We start from the raw sequence: 22,151 nt of genomic DNA, 5'->3' as shown, positions 1-22,151 counted from the left end.
TTTGTCCCCCAACACTCAGCCGTTGTCACGAAACTCTTAATTCCAGATTTCTTTAAAAAAAAATTGAATTCAAGTTCCATGGCACGATTTGAAGGCAGGTTCCCAGAACTTGAGCAGACAATCACCAGAGAATCTCAGCAGGTCCCTCGGGGAAAAGAGAGTCCAGGGACCCTTCCTCAGAGCGTTCTCTGGGCCTTGGGGGCAAACGGTCTGGCTTTAATGGCACTGGGCTATCAACTCCCCTTACATTGCAGCTTCAACCAATTCTTGGATTCCCAATCTCTGACTTGGGAAGGTGCGCCATGGCAACTCTTACCCTCCTTCTCTGGGAGGGGAAAATTCCAAACATCCATCATCTCCTGTACAGGGGAAGGAACTCTTTGTTACCCTGTCCAAGATGGCCGAAACCATCCAAGATGGCCCCCCTCCAGGAACACGGCAGTGATCCGTCATTCCTCATGTATGCTGTCCTGCAACTCTCCAGCAGATCAGAAAGCTAATCTCGGCCTTGAACATACACGTGGACTCTGCTCATAGACCCCTCCCTCCCACCGAGGTGGTGGAGTAGACAATAGTCACAGAAGTTAGCACTGCTGCCTCCCAGCACTAGGGACCCAGGTTCGATTCCAACCTCGGGTGACTGTGTGGAGTTTGCACATTTGTCCCCACAGCCCAAACAATGTGCAGGTTAGGGTGGATTGGCTGTGCTAAATTGTCCCATAGTGCCCAGGGATGTGCAGGTCGGGGTGGATTGACCGTGCTAAATTGTCCCATAGTGTCCAGGGATGTGCAGGTTAGGGTGGATTGGCCGTGCTAAATTGTCCCATAGTGCCCAGGGATGTGCAGGTCGGGGTGGATTGACCGTGCTAAATTGTCCCATAGTGCCCAGGGATGTGCAGGTTAGGTTGGATTGGCCATGCTAAATTGTCCCATAGTGCCCAGGGATGTGCAGGTTAGGGTGGATCGGCCATGCTAAATTGTCCCATAGTGCCCAGGGATGTGCAGGTTAGGGTGCATTAGTCAGGGGTAAATGTGGAGTAACCGGTATGGGGAAATGGGTCTGGGTGAGTTACTCTTTGGAGGGTCAGTGTGGCCTGGTTGGGCCGAAGGGCCTGTTTGCACACTGTTGGGATTCCATGATTAACCAGTGCTGTAACCAGGCTGGAAACCCAGGGGTCAGGAGACACAGACAAAGACAAAGCAGTTTATCCAGTTAAAGTATGTTTATTAAAGGATTATATGCACGTGATATGAAAACCGTCTGAGCTGAAGTGAGCAGCAGCAGCAGCAGCAGCAACAGGGTCTCAGATGAGTGTCAGGGCGTGGGAGGCCAGACTGCAGTTGATGCCTGTCCCATCTGGTTCAACCTTCAATTCTTTCACCACACCATTTTCCAGCAGCATTACAAACCTGACAGAGACAGAGACAGATTAACACAACTGACCTGTACCCAAACCCTCCCAGGACAGGGACAGCGCAGGGGGAGGTACAGCATAAAGCTCCCTCTACACTGTCCCCCATCAAACACTCCGCAGGACAGGGACAGCACGGGGTTAGGTACAGAGTAAAGCTCCCTCTATACTGTCCCCCCCATCAAACACTCCCCAGGACAGGGACAGCACGGGGTTAGAGACAGAGTAAAGCTCCCTCTACACTGTCCCCCCATCAACACTCCCCAGGACAGGGACAGCACGGGGATAGATACAGAGTAAAGCTCCCTCTACACTGTCCCCCCATGAAACACTCCCAGGACAGGGAGGGGGAGAGTACTGGGTGAAATATTTCTCCCCTCAGTAACTCGGGTTAGTCTCAGGGTGGGTAGAGTGAGCCAGGCTGGGTCTTCCTGCCCAATTTCAGCTCCAGGTTGGTTCCAGTTCCCTCTGTCAAAGACTCGGAGGATGGAGGGGGTAACCAGGGAAATCCAGGCTGCGGGGGGGGGGGGGCCGATACACCCCCAAACCCCTCCCCACCCCAGGGTACGGATGCTGCCACCTACCTCTGGCACCTCTTGTTCCCCAGTGCGGCGATAAGTGCCTCCTTATCGAGTTCAAGACCCAAGGCCTGTGGGTGGGGGAAAAGGGGATAGGTTAATCCATGCAGGGTGGGGATAAAAAAAAAAGGAGTTCTCTCTCCCTCCCCTCACCGCCAAGAGAGAGACAGAGCCAACCCTCACTCAGCCCCTCAGAGAGAACCAGCTCCTCCCGGTTGACAAGAGCGTGGGAGACCGTTCAGCCCATCGACGACGGAGTGACAATCCCTGCTATCCTTTCCAGAGCATTGGGTCACCCCACATTGGTCACTGAAGCCACCTCTTTCACTTGGCAGAGCCGGCGATGGACAAAGAGAGGGCCAGGAGTGTGTGTGTGTGTGTGTCTCTCTCTCCCTCACGCACTCTGTCAGAGGCAGAGTCATCATTGAGCTCTCCGCAGCAGGGGGGCTGCCATGTTGCATCTCATTGGGCTCCCACACAATTTACAGGGAGGGGGGCTCACTCAAAATGACAGACACACACACCCCCCCCCCCAAACGTCCTGGGAGTTACCATTCCCGTGAAGCTGAGTTGGACCACCTTTATAAACACAGTGGCTCCAAGAGCAGCTCAGAGGCTGGGAATCCCACAGCGAGTAACTCCCCTCCTCACTCCCCACCCTCCTGTCCCACCAAAGACAAGGCAGGAGGGTGAGGGAACACTCCCCACTTGCCCCTGGATGGGGGGCAGCTCCAACAACACTCGAGAAGCTCGACACCGTCCAGGGACAAAGCAGCCCCCGCTCGATGGGAACCACATCCCCCCTCCCTCCCCCCCACTGACGCTCAGTAGCAGCAGGGTGTACCAGCTACAAGAGGCACTGCAGGAATTCACCCAAAGATCCTCAGGCAGCACCTTCCAAACCCACAAGCACTTCCGTCCAGAAGGACAAGGGGCAGCAGGTACATGGGAACACCACCACCCCCCCCCTGCAAGTTCCCCACTCTGACTTGGGAATTCTATCGGCTGTTCCCTCAGGTGTCACTGGGTCAGAATCCTGGAACGCTCTCCCCCTGGGCATTGTGGGTCTAACCCACAGCACGCGGACTGCAGTGGGTCAAGATTGCAGTTCACCCCCACCCCCTACTCCAGGGGGCTATGAGGGACGGTGGGGGGGGGGGGGGGGGGGAGAGAAGGTGGGAGGTGATAAATGCCGGACCCAGTGACCCCCACACTCTGGGAACGGGAGGAAGGGAGGATTCAACTTACCCGTGTGAATGTCCCAGAAGGATCAGCTAGCATTCGCACCTGGGGGGGGGGGAAAAACAGTATCAGAGAATTAGCTTCCTTCACTACCACATCACCCCCCCTCTCCCTCCAAAATAGGAGGAGCATTTAGCTGGAGCTCCCGCTCTGAAGCTGGTATCAGAGGGAGGTACTGCCCCACGTCACCATTGGGGAAAGCCACAAGTGCCCCCCCACCCCACCAACAACACTGGGAAAAAGGGATACAAGCTGGTGTGATGCCTACCACAGTTGACCAGCCAAACAGGCTTCCATTCAGCCAGCCCATGAGAAAATGGTGGACGTGTTGATGTCTGTTCACTCACTAATCTGTTTGAGGGGGTGGGGTGGGGTGCAGGAACAGAAGGCCGTTTGGCCCCTTCCAAGATCAGGGCTGATTTCCCATCTTACCTGTTCCACACCCCCCCCCCCGCATCGGTGCCTGAGAATTTATCCCGGTCCTGAACCACTCCCCACTACACCTGCCAGATCTCCAGCCACACATACACACCTCCCCGCTCCCCCCCGCCAACCCTGAATTGCCGTATAACCGACCCTCGCTCCCCCCCCACCACCCGAATCATCTCCCTACTCCCCCTCCCCACTATCCTTCAGGGAGACGGTTCCCAAAAGATTTCCCCAACCGGCATGTGAAGGAATTGCTCTGCACCTCAGTTTGGAATGGCTGACTCCTCACTCAGATCCCTCATGCCTGGGATCCCCTCCTCAGCCTGGGGGGGGGGGTGAGGGGTGGGGGTGCATCCTCCCTCACCCCCCACCTGGTCTCACCCTCTTAGCATTTTATACCCTCTCACTAACTCCCGCCTGGTCTCAAAAATCGTTCTGCTAAAGACATACGGCAGAATGCTGGACCACATTCCTGGATCCCTTGAAAAAAAGGGTTCAGAAAAGATTTACAAGGATGTTGCCAGGGTCGGAGGGTTTGAGCTACAGGGAGAGGCTGAACAGGCTGGGGCTGTTTTCCCTGGAGTGTCGGAGGCTGAGGGGTGACCTTAGAGGTTTATAAAATCATGAGGGGCATGGACAGGGTGAGTAGCCAAGGTCTTTTCTCTGGGGTAGGGCAGTGCAGAACTAGAAGGCATAGGTTTAGGGCGAAAGAGGAAGCTTTATAAAGGGAACTAAGGGGCAACTTTTTCACTCAGAGTGTGGTATGTGTATGGAATGAGGAAGTGGTGGAGGCTGGTACAATGACAACGTTTAAAGGGTGTGTGGATGGGTATATGAATAGGAAGGGTTTGGAGGGATATGGACCGGGTGCTGGCAAATGAGACTAGATGAGGTTGGGTTATCTGGTCAGCACGGACAAGTTGGGCCGAAGGGTCTGTTTCCGTGCTGTATGAGTGAAGAGTAATCCCGTGGACACTTGCCATAGACTCTGGGGAAAATCGGACACCGTTACAGAAACCAACCTTCTATCCGCTGACTCCATCTACACCTCCCACTGCCTCAGGAAGGCAGACAAACATCAAAGACCCCTCTCGCCCCAGTTACAATCTGTCCCACCCTCTGCCGTCTGGCAGAAGCTCACAACACACAGACGGACAGGTTCAATTTCAGCTACTTCCCCGCTGGTATCAGACTTCTGAATGGACCTCAAATTTAAACATGGATCTCCCTCCCTCCCTGTACACCTTCTCTTGTAACCCTGTATCTCTCGTTCTGTTTGATCACCCCGATGCACTTTGTAGGGGATGGTTTGCACGCAACAACAAAAAAAAACCACTTTTCACCGTACCCAGGTACACGGGACAATAATAAATCAAATCAAAAAAGTGGGATCAAGTGTGGTACAGTATCCCTTATCGATGGAGATGACAGAGCACTGAGTCCTGAGGGGTGCTCAGGAATATTAAACAGACTGGGACGAGGGAGGGAGGGTGAAGGAGATACAAACGTCTGTGAGACAATGGGGTGGGGACGTTAGCGCGATAAATGCTGTTACCTCCCTCTGCTCAGGGAGCAGCGTCATGGTCGGAATTGCTTTCGGACTGATCGGGACTCGCTTTCTGTTCAATTATCCCCCCCCTGCCCCTCCCCATGCGCCTCAGCACTGTCGCCCTCCCCCACACTGGGATAATAAGTTCTGGCCTCTCGCATTTGATTTAAAAAAAAAACTGAGGTGTGCAAGATGATGAAGGGCATGGATAAGAGAGAGAGAGAGAGACGTGGAACGGGATGTTTCCTCTCGTGGGGCATTCTAGGACAGGAGGTCACAGGCTCAGGAGAAGGGGTAGCACATTTTAAAAACCGCAGGGTGGAGGAGAATGTGCTTCTCCTAAAGGGGTGCGAATCTGTGGAACTTGGTGGAGAGAATTCTAAAAAATAATAAAAAAAAAAGGAGGAATCAGACAGATTTTTAAAAAACAGTCATGGGTTGAAGGGATGAAAATGGAGGGGGAGTTGGGTAAGGAGTACATCAGCTATGATCAAATGTGATGGGCCGAATGGCCTAACTCCACCCCTCTACCTTCTGAGCGTTATTACCTTCCCGTCAGCTTTCTGGTCCTTGCCCCAGGCGCTCATGACGAAGGCATCGTTGACAGCCATGCAGGCAATGATCTCAATCCCCTTTTTCTTCAGCTCTTCACATTTCTCGATGTAGCTGGGCAGGTGAGACTGGTGTGGGAGAGACAGAGAGAGAGAGAGAGATGGGAGGGGTGGTGGGGGTGCAGACAGTGATCAGACACGAGGCGGCAGAGTGTTTCAAAAAAAAAGTCAGGGGGTGGGGAGGGAAGAGGAGGGGGAAAATTGCTCCCCGAGGGGGAAGGGGAAGCCGATTATCGAGTCTCCTGACCACACTCCCAGACACTGCAGCTATCCCCCTGCCCGCCCCTCACCCTAATATGGGGCAACACGGTGGCACAGTGGTTAGCCCTGCTGCCTCACAGCGCCGGGGACCCAGGTTTCGATTCCAGCCTCGGGCGACTGTGTGCGGAGTTCGCACACTCTCCCCGTGTCTGCGTGGGTTTCCTCCCACAGTGGAGGACGCGAGGACTGCAGATGCTGGAGTATCAGAGCTGAAAAACGTGTTGCTGGAAAAGCGCAGCAGGTCAGGCAGCATCCAAGGAGCAGGAGAATCGACGTTTCGGGCATGAGCCCTTCTTCAGGAATCATGCAAGAAGGACTTATGCCCGAAACGTCGATTCTCCTGCTCCTTGGATGCTGCCTGACCTGCTGCGCTTTTCCAGCAACACATTTTTCAGCTCTTTCCTCTCACAATCCAAAGATGTGCAAGTTAGGGTGAACTGGCCATGCTAAATTAGCCCGTGGTATTAGGTGCAATAGTCAGAGGGAAATGAGTCTGGGTGGGTTACTTTATCGGAGGGTTTGGTGTGGACTGGTTGGGCCGAAGGGCCTGTTTCCACACTGTAGGGAATCCAATCTAATCTAGGTCAGGGTGAGGGTTAGCGCCGCGTTGTCAGAAGCAGCCTGATTCTACAAAGAACGCGACGCTCCACACATTCTTCAGGGATCGCCACGGGAGTAGGTGCCCACCCCACAGTGAGATCTTGGTGTGCATGGTGCCAGCACACACAATCTCACATTTGAATTTACAGCGTTGGTGGCAGATTATTTTGGGTGGATTGTAAGGAAGGCGAAGGATGTTTTGGGGGTGGGAGGAGGCTCTGGAGAGTTCCACACCCAGTTAGAGGAAAAAAAAAGGCGGACAGGAAGGCCGAGAGGTGGGAATGGAGCTACGACGCGAGTGACTCACAAACAGGGAGGGAAGGGGGAAAAGAGAGCGAGAGAGAGAGCGAGAGCGAGAGCGAGAGCGAGAGCGAGAGCGAGCGTGTGAGTGAGAGAGAGAGAGAGCGCGTGAGCGAGAGAGAGAGGATAGAGGCTGGCCCCTCACCTTGGTACATGCCGGAGTGAACGCCCCGGGAACTCCGAACAGAATCCCCCTTTTCCCTTTGAAGAGCTCGGCGGTGTTGACGACGGAGTGAGGATCTCCCTCGTGGACGTCCACAGCTGGCAGTTTATCTCCGACCTGGAATTCGAGGCACAAACCCCCAAAAAAAAGTGAGCAAGGGTGGGGGGTCACTCCCACACGGCATCAGCTCCTGAACCCATTCACCCCCCCTACCTCCAGCCAACTAACGGGGCTGGACCCACCTCCACCGTCCCCAGCTGCCCCCTCGAAATGGGGGGGAACCCGCTCAGGAGATCGCAGCGAGCAGAGTCACGTTCCCCTGGGCCTGGAGGGTTGGTGTAGACTCAAATGGGCTGAATGGCCTGGTTCCACTCTATAGGGATTCTACGACACACAACATTTCCATCTTGGGGAGGGGGAAAGACTCCAACTATCCACACCTCTGTTATACACACAGAGACACAGGCCACTTGTTGGTACAGCATGGAAATGGCCATTCAGCCCAACTCATCCACACCAACCACAATCCCAAACTAAACTCATCCCACCTGCCTGCTCCTGGCCCATCTCCCTCCAAACCCTTTCCTATCTATGTCCTTATCCAAACGTCTTTTAAATGTAACTGTATCCACATCCACCACTTCCTCAGGAAGTTCATTCCACACTCAAACCACCCTCTCGTGTCTTTAAAAATCTTTCTCCTCTCGCCTTAGAGCGGTGTCCCTTGGTCTTGAAATCCCCCGTCCTAGGGAAAAGGCACCTGCCATTAACCCTATCTTGCTATTTTATAAACCTCTATATAAAAGGTCACCTTTCCCTAACTCCAGTGAAAGAAGTCCCAGCCTATCGTTCTAACGCAAACCTCCCATACCCAGAAACCGCCTGGTACATTGATTCTGAACCCTGTCCAGCTTAAAACCAGGTCCCCTGAACGGAGTCCCTCTGATTTGCCTGCACTGGGTCAGTATCCCTCTAAATCTTTTTTATTGACGTACAGTACTTTGTCTAGAGCACGAAGGCTGTATCCTTGTGCAATCCTGGGTTTATAGAAACATAACAGCGCTGAAAGTGTTGAAGTAATCGCGTTTCAGCTAACACATGGTTTAAAACATGTTTGAAACAGCATTCCCAGTTCACCAATCGTGTTAACAGCAAATTCACAAACACGCCTTATAGCAGATAACCTGCAGCTGTCTCATGGCTCTTAGGTGTTATAATTATAGCACCACTTCCTCTGCAGTGCATTGCACACACGCAACTCCCTCTGTTGACAGGGAAGAGACGGGGGGAGAGACGAAAATGTGTTGCTGGTTAAAGCACAGCAGGTCAGGCAGCATCCAAGGAACAGGAAATTCAATGTTTTGGGCATAAGCCCTTCATCAGGACTCTTTTTACTCAGAGACAGGGAGAGACAGGGAGAGACAGGGAGAGACAGGGAGAGACAGGGAGAGACAGGGAGAGACAGGGAGAGACAGGGAGAGACAGGGAGAGACAGGGAGAGACAGGGAGAGACAGAAGCTCTTTTCAGTAAATATTCCCCAGCCAGGACTGAACTGATACCTGGCCAACAGGCAGGTATCAGTCTCCAGGCTACATCTGAAAAACATGTTTATCCAGGACTGGCAAGCACTGGGGAGCAGGCACAGCCGCTGCAGAAGGCATCACGGAATAAACTACCTCATCTGCATGGCCAGCTCTCGGGGAGGTGATGGTGTGCTGTGGTTTGGCCCTGTGCTCCAGACTCCAGAAACAAAAGCCGAGTCCCCCCTCCCTGCTGAACTTAAACATGGAAATAGAATCGCTGCTCTTTCAGTGGCCCTCCCTCACTGAACTGCGAGGCTGTCCCTACAGCACATGCACTGCAGCAGTTTCAAGTTGGTAGCTCACTCTTCCCCCCCTTCCCCAAACAGGGGCAATTAGGTTCAGGCAACTAATACTGGGCCTTGACATCCAAACGACTAGCTCCCCATGGGGAGGGGAGGACTCAAGAGCAGGCTCAGGGTTTGAAGGGCACGGAAGGCAGAGCAAGGCAGGTCAAAGAGGGAGGAGAGTGAGAGCAAGAGGTGGCGGTGGCCACTCAGCCCCTCGGATACCATGCTAGCAGATCCTGGCTGATTGGTTCAGCCAGTGGAAGGAGGGGGAGCACAATAGAGTTAAAATTTCTACAGTGCCTTTTCAAGGACATTGAGCTAGTGTAACCAAGATGAAGCAGCTAGCTGCCTGCGGTGAGATTGTCAGGAAGGAAGATAGAGACACACACACACACATACAGAGAGAGACTCCTTGCCCTCTGCCTCCACAGCACCACCCCCCCCACCCACCGAGAACTTCCTCACACTGTCCCTCCGAAGAGTATCCCACCCAAATCCATTCCCCTATTACTCTATATTTACCCCTGACTAATTCACCCTAACCTGCACATCCCTGGGCACTATGGGACAATTTAGCACGGCCAATCCACCCTAACCTGCACATCCCTGGGCACTATGGGACAATTTAGCACGGCCAATCCACCCTAACCTGCACATCCCTGGGCACTATGGGACAATTTAGCATGGCCAATCCACCCTAACCTGCACATCCCTGGGCACTATGGGACAATTTAGCACGGCCAATCCACCCTAACCTGCACATCCCTGGGCACTATGGGACAATTTAGCATGGCCAATCCACCCTGACCCGCACATCCCTGGGCACTATGGGACAATTTAGCACGGCCAATCCACCCTAACCTGCACATCCCTGGGCACTATGGGACAATTTAGCATGGCCAATCCACCCTGACCCGCACATCTTTGGACTGTGGGAGGAAACCGGAGCACCCAGACACGGGGAGAATGTGCAAACTCCACACAGACAGTTACCGGACGCTGGAATCGAACCCTGGTGCTGGGAGGCAGCAGTGCTAACCACTGAGCCACCGTGCCACCCCTGTTGGCAGATGGGTTTGCTCACGAGGGGCAACGCTGACCGAACAGCAGAGTCCGCAGTGACGGAGGGAGCGGGGGCTCCTGCTCAATGCTCTTTGCCAGAGGGAGGAAGTATTGGAGGGGGGTTGGCAAAGCACGCGGCCACTCGGCTTCATGTAGAGTGGCATCGGGGCAAGGGAGTCCGCATGCTGAACGTTTCTAAACCAGGGTTCCATCACGTGCAGAGAGCACTGTGTGCAGCTCGGGCACATCGGGAAGGACTGGGCAAAATGTGTGGCGCGTAGTTAGTCCGCTAGCCGCACACTAACTTGGTGGTTGTCACAACCCACTCAGGGATTGTTTGGGGAGGGGGGGGGGTGCTGGGTGTGGAGTCACTTTTAACGAGAAACAGTGCAGGCGATTGAGGGACATTGCGCTCTCTGCCCTATCAGAACTGGATACAGAAAAAAGGGAGGTACAAAGATTTGAGATAACACGGTGTCATATCAGCGTGTGCTGCACTAACTGCTCTGATTGTAGCTTTCCCACCCCGTACAGTCATCAGGCGGGGCCCCTCTGAGCTTATCGTCCAGTTCTGTGAATTAAACGGCTCGACTTCGCTCCCGTCAGTCTAATCTCGCCTCACGGGTACAGGAGACGAATGGGCCCCCCCCTCAGTCAGACTCTCTTCCGCCCCCCCCACCCCTGCTTTTCAAAAGCTAAGGAGGAGGCGCAGAAATCAGACCCTGTTTCCCCCAAACACCTCTGCATTTCTGTAGCACCTTTCACCAGCTTAGCATCTGCACTTCTCAGATGCCAATCGCTCCAGCCTCGAACAGCCAGGTTCTGGGAAGCTCTTAGTGGTGGCTTCCCCACTACTGAGCCAGGAGGCCCAGGATTAGATTCCCTACAGCGTGGAAACAGGCCCTTCGGCCCAACAAGTCCATACCGACCCTCTGAACAGCAACCCATTCCCCCTAACACTGTGGGCAATCTAGCACGGCCAGTCCACCCTGACCTGCACATCTTTGGACTGTGGGAGGAAACCGGAGCACCCGGAGGAAACCGCACGCAGACACAGGGAGAATGTGCAAACTCCACACAGTCAGTAGCCTGAGGTGGGAATTGAACCCGGGTCTCTGGTGCCGTGAGGCCGCAGTGCCACTCAAAATGAGCTGCCAGAGGAAGTGGGAGGCTGGTACAATTGCAACATTTAAGAGGCATTTGGATGGGTATATGAATAGGAAGGGTTTGGAGGGATATGGGTCGGGTGCTGGCAGGTGGGACTAGATTGGGTTGGGATATCGGGTCGGCGGGGACCGAAGCTGTACATCTCTAGGACCCGGATTGCGAACCCCGACAGGGAACATCAGTTGGGCCAGCCAGCCCACTCAGAGAAAACCACGGCTGGTTCGATTTTGATCCCCCTTATCCCCACGGGGAGCAGGATTTGTAATTCGGGGGTCGACTCTGGACAATAACCAGGCCAAGGACCCCAGGGAGATACACACCCAGCACTTCAGTGCCTTCACCCAGTGAAAGCTGGGAGAGGACGGCAGGGTGGCACAGTGGTTAGCACTGCTGCCTCACAGCGCCAGAGACCTGGGTTTGCAATTCCCGCCTCAGGCGACTGTCTGTATGGAGTTTGCACGTTCTCCCCGTGTCTGTGTGGGTTTCCTCCAGGTGCTCCGGTTTCCTCCCACAGTCCAAAGATGTGCGGGTCAGGTGAATTGGCCATGCTAAATTGCCCGTAGTGTTAGGTAAGGGGTAAATGTAGGGGTATGGGTGGGTTGCGCTTCGGCGGGTCGGTGTGGACTTGTTGGGCCGAAGGGCCTGTTTCCACACTGTAAGTAATCTAATCTAGGACATCGCTGACAGAGCAGCATCCCCTCAGTACCGGCACCAGAGAGGGTCTGTTCAAATCCCAGGGAGTCTACCACATTGGAGACAAATGAGAGTGGGCAAATTCGAAAGGCAGCAGAACTAGCGCCTACAATTGTAGACCAATTTAATACCAGTGACGGGGATGGTTATTCAGGACGGAATTAGTAAATCACTCGGGGAGGGGGATTGATTAGCAAGAGACAGCACAGATTTCAGAAGGGGAACAATACTGTTTTCACAGACTCTCCGGGTGTTTTATCGAGGAGGTGGAAAGCAGAGAAACTTTGGAGTAGGACACGGTTAACGGGACAGACATGGATTGCTCGGAAGTGTTTGATACATTCCTCTCAAGGCTTGGTGTGGCAAAGCGGTAGGTCGCAGAGCAAAAAAGGAACAGGAGCAACGTGTTTGGCTGAGAGCGCGGGAAAGAAAAATAAAAGGAGAGAAAAGTGTAAAAGGAAAAGAAAAAAAAATGAGAAAAAGGTGAAAAAAAGAGAAGAAAAGAGAGCGAGTGCGTAAGAGAAGAAGGAAGGGGAATTCAGCGATGGGGAAATCAGTTTCTTTCCCGGTCTCCTGTGGCACGTTCTGGGAAATCCAACTTGTGCAACACCACGTTAGCCTAGCCAAAGCACCCACCCAGTTTTCACAGAACAAACACTGACTCAGCCCGGGGTGACACACTCCTCACCCTCCCGTCCCGTGTGACCACAGGAGATTAACACCCAACCCTTTGTCCCGCAAATACAAGGCGCAGAAACAGAGAGGGTGACAAGGCAGTTTTCCCAAACTGCGGGAGGGGAGAGAGAAAAAGAGGTAATCAGGCCAGCGCAGAGATTAGGAACTGCTGACTCAGTCAACTGTATCAGATTTGGGATAACGAGTGCTTATGGAGAATGTGTGCTTTTCAGGCTAACTGGCTGGAGGAAGATGTTTGTCTGAACTGGGAGTATCCCAGCCGTTCCCCAATACACACACGCACACAATGGTTACTCAACAGAGGTGGAGAAGATTAGGACAGGGTGGATAGACAGCAGCTAGTCCCTGAAGTTAGAGGGTCAACACTGAGCAAGGAATGATTTCAAAGTTTCAAAAGGTTGACTGGATTGGAGCAATAAAAGTTTTACACCCGGAGACTGGTGAGGGAGTCTGGAACACTGTTCCCAAGACAGCTCGGAGATGCGAGTGTTGGACTGGGGTGGACAAAGTTACAAATCACACAACACCAGGTTATAGTCCAACAGGTTTAATTGGAAGCACTGGCTTTCGGAGCGACCCTCCTTCATCAGGTGGTGGAGGAGGGCTCGATCCGAACACAGAATTTATAGCAAAAATTTACAGTGTGATGTGATGTACTGGGATGATAGTACTGATGGGAAACCTCTAGGGTTGGTGGGTAAGCGCTCAATGTCACAACACTCAAGGCTAGGGGGCTAGAACAGGAATGTAGGATTACTGTCATCGGTGGCCCTTCACAGACGAGGCTGACTCTCTCCCACTCTCGGGGTGGGGGCTCCTTGTGCCCAGCACCCATTTTGTCGCCCGAAGCACCTTCCCAGATGCCCCTCCCTCCAATTGAGAGAGAGAGACAGAGACAGAGACAGAGACAGAGAGAGAGACAGAGAGAGAGAGAGAGACAGAGAGAGAGAGAGAGACAGAGAGAGAGAGAGACAGAGAGAGAGAGAGACATGACGTGCCCAGCCCCATCCCCCATCGCAGCCAGTCGAGGGGAGGTCAGTGCCTCCATGCTGGGGTTATTGGCCTGGTCGAGGACACTGGTGCTGGATTGGTGTCGATAGGTTAGCATAGACTTGGTGGGCCAAAGGGTCTTTTCTGCGGCTGTATGGTGTCTAACACCTTCCTACCAACTTCCCAGGAAGGGTTAGACACCCAATGTATTCACAGGTCATTCCATACAGTGTTCTGGCTCCTTTTTCATGGATGGACTTCCGACAGAGGGGAGGACAGCGGAGATAAAGCCCAGCAGAAGTCAACGAGCGTGGAGATGAAAAAGTGGGGAGGAAGGGCTGATGGGGGAAAGAGACTGCAGGGAAAGAATTTTTCTTTTGACAAAAAGGTTGTGCCGTGATTTGCTTTGTAGGTTTGGTGAGTCAGGGAGGTGAGGAAGGTGGAGGGTGGGGGAAGGATTACACTCGAGGCAACTTAGTCCAAAGTGGGGCACACAGGGTTAAAGGGAGCTCTGGTCAGAGAGAGGTCCAGTAACCACACAAGGGTAAGGGACACATACTGCAACCCCCCCTCCTCTCCAAACCAGCTCAGAATCTTGGTCAGAGAGAGGAGGGAGCACGGAAGGAGGAGACATTTGAGAAAAGTAGTCGTCTGTGGAAATACTAAAACAGGGAACACAAGGATTGTGGGAAACACAGGCTCAGACAACAGGAGCTCATTGTTCCATACGCCAATCACTGCGGAATCTCGAGCCCAGGCAGGGGGAGCGGCATGAGGGTGGGACTGGGGAGCAACACCCTGGGAAGGTGGCTAGCCCAGAGTGCTGAGCCAACACACAAAAGAAATGGGAGAATAGCTTCGATAAAATTTTAAAAAGAAATGTGAGGCAATAACGAAATCTTGACAAAGGTGTCGAAATCTCAGTTGTGATTTGGTAAGGAGACCACAGCATTGCACAGTGTTGGAGAAACGGGGTGGAAGGAGGGAGGAGGAACTGAGAGAGAGAGAGAGACACAGAGAGACACAGAGAGACACAGAGAGACAGACAGAGAGAGAGAAAGAGACACACAGAGAGAGAGAGAAAGAGAGAGACAGAGCGAGAGAGAGAGACAGAGAGAGAGAGACAGAGAGAGAGAGACAGAGAGAGAGAGAGACAGAGAGAGAGAGAGACAGAGAGAGAGAGAGACAGAGCGAGAGAGAGAGACAGAGCGAGAGAGAGAGACAGAGACTTAAACACACACGCATTATAAATCAGCAACAGGCCATTCAGCCCCTTGAGTCATCCTGAACCCTTCTAAAAGCCAGCAAACTCAGGATCTGCACCATCTGTTGCTGGGAGAGATTTATCACGCGTTTAAAGGCGAGAAAGCAAGAATACCAGATTTAATATTTCACTCCAAGCAATTCCGTAGCAAATGCGATGGAATGTTTAAAAAAAAATCAGACTTGATGCAGCATTTCTCTCTGTCTCACATACAGAGCCCAACATGTTCAAAGATGTGCAGGTTAGGGTGGATTGGCCATGCTAAATTGTCTGCAGTGTCCAAGATGTGCAAGTTAGGGTGGGCTAGCTGTGGGAAATGCAGGGTAACAGGGATAGGAGGGTGGTGGGGGGCAATATGTCTGTGTGAGCTACTCCCAGGGCTGGCTTGGGTTCGATGGGCTGAACTGCTTCCACACTGTAGGGTTTCGATGTCACTTTCAGATTTCACACATCTCTGCAGTTCTGCCACTCACCCTCCCACATGCCCACTGTGTCCAGGATGGGTAGCTGCAGCCCTCTCTCCCAGGCCGGGTTAAGGAGCAGGGGTAATGGTCCAAGCAGGAGTGACTACCTTCGATGGGAGAGTTCGGTCACAGGCCCCAGAGTCCGACACTCTGCCAGATTTGACCATCACTGTAGCTTTCTGGGTGTCTGTATGAGTCAGCCTTATCTGCAGTCTGCATCTCAACTCCAGCTTTTGGGGAATCCAGTCAGGGTTTTAAACAATCTCAAGTGGAAGCGTTGGGGAGTAATAAAAGGAGGCCATCCAGCCAGCTCTGTCACCTACCTCCCCCACACGCTCGGCTTTGGCATTCGAGATTTTCTGACTAGTGAAAAGGCCAGAGGGAGTGGAGGGTCGTCGGCAGGGAGAGAAACAGGGGACGGTCCCAGGTAAACGCATCAACTGAAAACAGCAGCCAGAGAGCAGGCCGGAAGGCTAGGAGAGAGAGGGAGGGTTGGGATGCTGGAGGTTGGAAGGAGGCTGGTTTTCCTCAGGATGGATAGACTCGAGATGGTCAGGGTGAACAAGCAGACTTCCCCAAGGGTCACATTTCCAAGCCGGCCAAGGCAAACTTTGGTATGGCAACTGCTCTGCACCAAATGACACCGAATAAGAAACATAGCCTAGACCAAGGTTCCATTCATTGACTCCACCTACCCCTCCCGCTGCCTTTGGGAGCATCAGAGACCCCTCCCACCCTGGTTATAACCTCTGTCGAGAGAAGATACAAAAGCTGAAATACTTGTAGCGCAGATTCAAGAACAGCTTCTTCCCGGCTGTTATTGGATTTGTGGGTGGCACAGTGGTTAGCACTGCTGTCTCACAGCGCCTGAGACCCAGGTTCAATTCCCGACTCAGGCGACTGACTGTGTGGAGTTTGCACGTTCTCCCCGTGTCTGCGTGGGTTTCCTCCGGGTGCTCCGGTTTCCTCCCACAGTCCAAAGATGTGCGGGTTAGGTGAATTGGCCATGCTAAATTGCCCGTAGTATTAGGTAAGGGGTAAACGTAGGGGTATGGGTGGGTTGCGCTTCAGCGGGTCGGTGTGGACTTGTTGGGCCGAAGGGCCTGTTTCCACGCTGTAGGTAATCTAATCTAACCACCGTGCCGCCCTCGGTAGTTATGGGATGGAATTTGGATACACATTGCAATCAGTGTTGGATGCTAGATTAAGCTGGGAATGATAGATACTTGCTAGGTAAAGGAATTAAGGGATACAGTATGGAGTTAGTTCACTCTACTCCTCCCAATAGTAATATTTGAGATCTTTATCTTGACTGATCTATATACAAACCGCAGATAAGACTCAGTCATGCAGATAACCAGAAACCTACAGCAAAAACCTTCCACAATCAGTCACTCTCCCAAGGCGGGAGGAGAGCACAATCCTCCCCACTCCTTCCCCAAATTCGGAATGTTCCCCATTTCAGAAGGTGGGAATCGGAGAGGATGCAAATGATGGATGAGCCAATCATCCAGCACCCCCACCGATGGGGGTCAAAAGAAAGCTCTGCCCCTCTCCCCGGAACACCCCCTCCTTCATCTATTCCCCTTCTCCATTGTGGGTCGATCCAGCTTTCTCCTCCTAGCCCTTTGCAAGGTGCTAGAGGCACACAGACCCTTCGGCCCCAAACTCAACCAGCCCCAGCCGCCTGCGCTCAGCCCATTTCCCTCCAAAACTTTTCCTATTCGTGTATTTATCCAAAAGAGGTTTTTTTTAAAAACGTTACAAAATGTACCCCACAACCACCACTTCCTCAGGAAGCTCGTTTCACACACGAACCACGCTCTGTGTAAAACAAAGTGTTGCCCCTGCATGCCTTTAAAAATCTTTTCCCCTCTCATCTTACAAAATATGCCACCTCGTCTTAAAGTCCCCCAGAAAATATAGGATTCATCCTGGGGGAGGGGGGGTTCTCACATTCCCCCACTTTGAGGGATGGGGGAAATCATGCAGTCTTGAGAATTCCCCAATTAGCGCTGTTGTAGATTGCGAACACCCCTTAAGTCAAGAGCAGACCCAAGGTATGGCTCAAAAATGCTCTTGCACAGGTAATTTTTAAAAAGTTTTTAAGAAAAGCTGTGTGCTTTGAGGTGGCTTACAGAGCTACCAGGTTCCACCAATAACAAACAACCCGATCTGATACCAAACAAACAGCACTGGTGTCCACCAACAAACACTGGAAACAGATCCTATTCCCAAGTCTGAGGGGGACAGGTACACATTCACCTCACACAAGCAATCAGCCGCTTGGGAATCGAGTTGCGCAGGATCAGGGTTTGAAAACTGAGCCAGGAAAACACAAGTCAGCTCTGACGAGGAGTCATCTGGACTCGGAACGTTAACTTTCTCTCTCTTTCTCTCTCTCTCTCTCTCTCTCCACGGATGCTGCCTGACCTGCTGTGATTGTCAGCGCGGTTTGTAAAACTTTTCAGGACAGATCCCAGCATCTGTAGTTGTTCGCTCCCACATTCGGCCAGCATCCCATTAGCCCGGTGTGTGTGGGGCAAGCTCGTGCAGAATTGGGGCCACTTCACAATGGCACCTGCAAAAGCATTCTGGGGATGAGCCGGGCGCTATTAAAATTCAAGTCTGCCTCACCGCTGCTTCGGATAGAAGGAGTCAAATCAGGAATGGAGATTAAGTGGAAAGTCTCTACTCTCCAGCATTGGAGGGACTTTTAAAAAAGCCAGGGAAAATAAAAAGTTCACCGGACCCAAAACGTTAACTCTGCTTTCTCTCCACAGCCGTTGCTAGACTTGCTGAGGTTCTCCAGCAGTTTGCATTTAGTGGGTCAGATTTTAAACCAACCTTCGCAAACACTCACTATAGATAGACGATTAGATTAGACTTACAGTGTGGAAACAGGCCCTTCGGCCCAACAAGTCCACACCGACCCGCCGAAGCGCAACCCACCCAGACCCCTACATTTACCCCTTACCTAACACTACGGGCAATTTAGCATGGCCAATTCACCTGACCCGCACATCTTTGGACTGTGGGAGGAAACCGGAGCACCCGGAGGAAACCCACGCAGACACGGGGAGAACGTGCAAACTCCACACAGTCAGTCGCCTGAGTCGGGAATTGAACCCGGGTCTTCAGGCGCTGTGAGGCAGCAGTGCTAACCACGAGAGAAGGTACAGAAGTCTGAACACATGCACCAGCCGGTTTCGTAATAGTTCCAACACTACTGTTGTAAGAATACTGAATGGACTCACAAACTCTTAACATTTGCCTGTGTACCTGTGTTTTTGTTTTTGCTACTGTTTACCTATTCTATCTGCTGAAGATTGTGGATTCTTTGAAACTCTCTCTTCTAGTCAGTCCCCCTGTGAATACACTCATTTCCACTGTCTTCAACACCACCCCCCTCCAACATTTTGTTTTGGCTTCAGATTTCAATACTGCTCAAGATTCCTGTTCAGAATGCTTACTGGGACATGCTGAAAAGGCTCCAAAACAAAAAAAACACAAGCCCTTCCCTCCTGGAATTAAAACGGAGCATTTAGCCTTGATAGGTCTGACCCGAGCATAAATTTCGACTCATCGACTGCGAGAGACTACAAACATTTTTTTGCAACCGGATCAGATTCCCTAAATCGATTCGAGGTTAAATTCCTAAGGGGAACTTACACTGGCAAAGGCTTGCCTTAACGAACCGGAATTTTAAGATGGCTACATGTTTAATGTTGGAAGGGAGGACAGGAAAGACATTGGCTGAGGAGTCAAAGATGGGAGCTGGGATGGGAGGAGAAATAAGGGTTTCCCCGAATGTAAAACTTTCACCTTGGGAGAGGAAGCAGAGGACAAAAGGAGAGGGAAAAAAAAGGGAAAAGAGTGAATAGTATTCTTTTTTATTTTAAATCTGAAATGAGTGCAATTGAGCCTGCTGTTAGGAGACACTAGTGGTGGAGCAGGACTGGGTAAGGCAGTGGGCAGGGTAAGAGGGTAGCCATGGCAGAGATAGGGGGCAGATAGGTGGTTAACATGGGTCTAGGCTATGGTACCCGAGGAACTGGGTGCAGCTGAGGGGACAGCAAGGGGACCTCTCCCTCTCCCCCTCTCGGCTTAGAACATAGAACAGTACAGCACAGAACAGGCCCTTCAGCCCACAATGTTGTGCTGACCACTGATCCTCATGTATTTACCCTCAAATTTCTGTGACCATATGCATGGCCAGGAGTCTCTTAAATGTCCCCAATGACCTTGCTTCCACAACTGCTGCTGGCAGCGCATTCCATGCTCTCACAACTCTGTGTAAAGAACCTGCCTCTGACATCCCCTCTATACTTTCCTCCAACCAGCTTAAAACTATGACCCCTTGTGTTAGCCATTTCTGCCCTGGGAAATAGTCTCTGGATATCGACTCTATCTATGCCTCTCATTATCTTGTATACCTCAATTAGGTCCCCTCTCCTCCTCCTTTTCTCCAATGAAAAATGTCCGAGCTCAGTCAACCTCTCCTCATAAGATAAGCCCTCCAATCCAGGCAACAACCTGGTAAACCTCCTCTGAACCCTCTCCAAAGCATCCACATCTTTCCTATAATAGGGTGACCAGATCTGGACACAGTATTCCAAGTGCGGTCTAACCAAAGTTTTATAGAGCTGCAACAAGATCTCACGGCTCTTAAACTCAATCCCCCTGTTAATGAAAGCCAAAACATCCTATGCTTTCTTAACAACCCTGTCCACTTGGGTGGCCATTTTAAGGGATCTATGTACCTGCACACCACGATCCCTCTGTTCCTCCACACTGCCAAGAATCCTATCCTTAATCCTGTACTCAGCTTTCAAATTCGACCTTCCAAAATGCATCACCTCGCATTTATCCAGGTTGAACTCCATCTGCCACCTCTCAGCCCATCTCTGCATCCTATCAATGTCCCGCTGCAGCCTACAACAGCCCTCTGTACTGTCAACGACACCTCCAACCTTTGTGTCATCTGCAAACTTGCTGACCCACACACCCCCAAAACAATTCCCCCTCCACCACACTAATGACCAAAACCCAACCCCTTAAGCAAATACACCCAAACTCCCTTTCCATTGCTCCCATTATCCTCTCCTCTCTCCAATAACAGAACTCGGCCTAACACCAGCCCCACTATTGCTTCCCCTAACGACCCCAAATCCCCTCCTTTCCCCACTGACGAATGCCCCCACACAACACCCACCCCATCAACAAACATTCCTCCAACACCAAACCTTTCTCTCCATCACCAAATATACCCAAACCCCTTTCCACTCCCCCTCATCACCAAATATCCCTGACTTTCATCCACCAAACACACTCCCCACCAAAAACCCTCTCCAACACCAAGCCCCTCTGCCCATTGCAATCACCCCTGGACCATCCAACACCAAAGCCCCTCTGCCCATTGCAATCACCCCTGGACCATCCAACACCAAAGCCCCTCTCCCCATTGCCAATCACCCCTGGACCATCCAACACCAAAGCCCCTCTGCCCATTGCCAAGCACCCCTTGCATTTCCAACACCAAAGCCCCTCTGCCCATTGCCAATCACCCCTGGACCATCCAACACCAGCCCCTCTCCCCATTGCCAATCACCCCTGGACCATCCAACACCAAAGCCCGTCTGCCCATTGCCAAGCACCCCTTGCATTTCCAACACCAAAGCCCCTCTCCCCATTGCCAATCACCCCTGGACCATCCAACACCAAAGCCCCTCTCCCCATTGCCAATCACCCCTGGACCATCCAACACCAAAGCCCCTCTCCCCATTGCCAATCACCCCTGGACCATCCAACACCAAAGCCCCTCTCCCCATTGCCAATCACCCCTGGACCATCCAACACCAAAGCCCCTCTCCCCATTGCCAATCACCCCTGGACCATCCAACACCAAAGCCCCTCTCCCCATTGCCAAGCACCCCTGGACCATCCAACACCAGCCCCTCTCCCCATTGCCCATCACCAACCCAAGACCCTCTGCCAGCAGCAGATAGGTGCCATAGGGAGGTCAGAGGTCAAAGTGACCTTCCCTTGGCTTCATGCAGCCCCCTTGACCCCTAACCTCTGACCTTGATGGGCATGGTGGCGGCTGAAACGCGGTGAATTTGCCTCAAGCTCCTGCCGACCGATCCGCACACTCTCTGGGGCAGCTGGTTCATTGCGCCGCCTTTATCTAGCGCCGTCAGCGCCCGCCCTCCATCTATAATCCCTGCCCTGCTCCCGCAAACGGCCGCCGTCGCCCCTGGCAACCGGCCCGGCCCCGCCCCCCGGCGCTGACGTGGGCGGCCAATGACGTCACCGCCCACCCCGCTCACTCAGGATGACTGGGCGCTGAGCATGCGCGCTGCCGACCGGCCGGCCGGGTGCGGCACTGGACATGCACGCTGCTGCGCAAAACCGGGTCCGGCATCGGACATGCGCGCTGCTGCCAGACCGGGTCCGGCGTCGGACATGCGCGCTGCTGCCAGACCGGGTCCGGCGTCGGACATGCGCGCTCCTGCCGGAGCGGGTCCGGCGGTCACAGGCACACGGCTGTTCGCCCGTCACAAAGACCGGCGTTGAGCATGCGCATCTGCCGGTCCCGCCCGGAAAGTCGCCCAGACAGTATTGCGCATGCGCATTTTCCGTCCAGTTACAATGACTTGACATAAAGCATGCGCACTAGCTTCGTTCTGTGGAGAGGGGCTGATGATGACGTCTTTGGACACACCATTAGAGTGTCAGTGGTTCGAAACCCACTGTAGCTGGAATTAATTAATACTAACCTAATAAGATTATTTTACAT

The 22,151-nt window shown here is 52.7% G+C and overlaps 1 protein-coding gene across 1 annotated transcript; it reads right to left on the bottom strand.

Annotated features, from left to right (window-relative positions):
• Positions 1-1,204: 1,204 nt before the first annotated feature.
• On the bottom strand, positions 1,205-21,623 carry prdx5 (peroxiredoxin 5). Its single transcript, XM_060823566.1, has 6 exons — positions 21,436-21,623; positions 7,128-7,262; positions 5,759-5,890; positions 3,239-3,277; positions 1,997-2,061; positions 1,205-1,410 (listed from the first exon to the last, which is right to left on the bottom strand). Exons 1-6 carry the CDS (start codon positions 21,523-21,525, stop codon positions 1,305-1,307), a joined length of 567 nt encoding a protein of 188 aa, XP_060679549.1. The 5' UTR covers positions 21,526-21,623; the 3' UTR covers positions 1,205-1,304.
• Between the last annotated feature and the right edge of the window lie 528 nt (positions 21,624-22,151).

This window comes from Hemiscyllium ocellatum, unplaced genomic scaffold (genome assembly GCF_020745735.1).
Source record: "Hemiscyllium ocellatum isolate sHemOce1 unplaced genomic scaffold, sHemOce1.pat.X.cur. scaffold_902_pat_ctg1, whole genome shotgun sequence".
Classification (NCBI taxonomy): domain Eukaryota; kingdom Metazoa; phylum Chordata; class Chondrichthyes; order Orectolobiformes; family Hemiscylliidae; genus Hemiscyllium; species Hemiscyllium ocellatum.
Note: the sequence above shows the minus strand (reverse complement) of the source record. Positions and strands in the feature narration are given on the sequence as shown.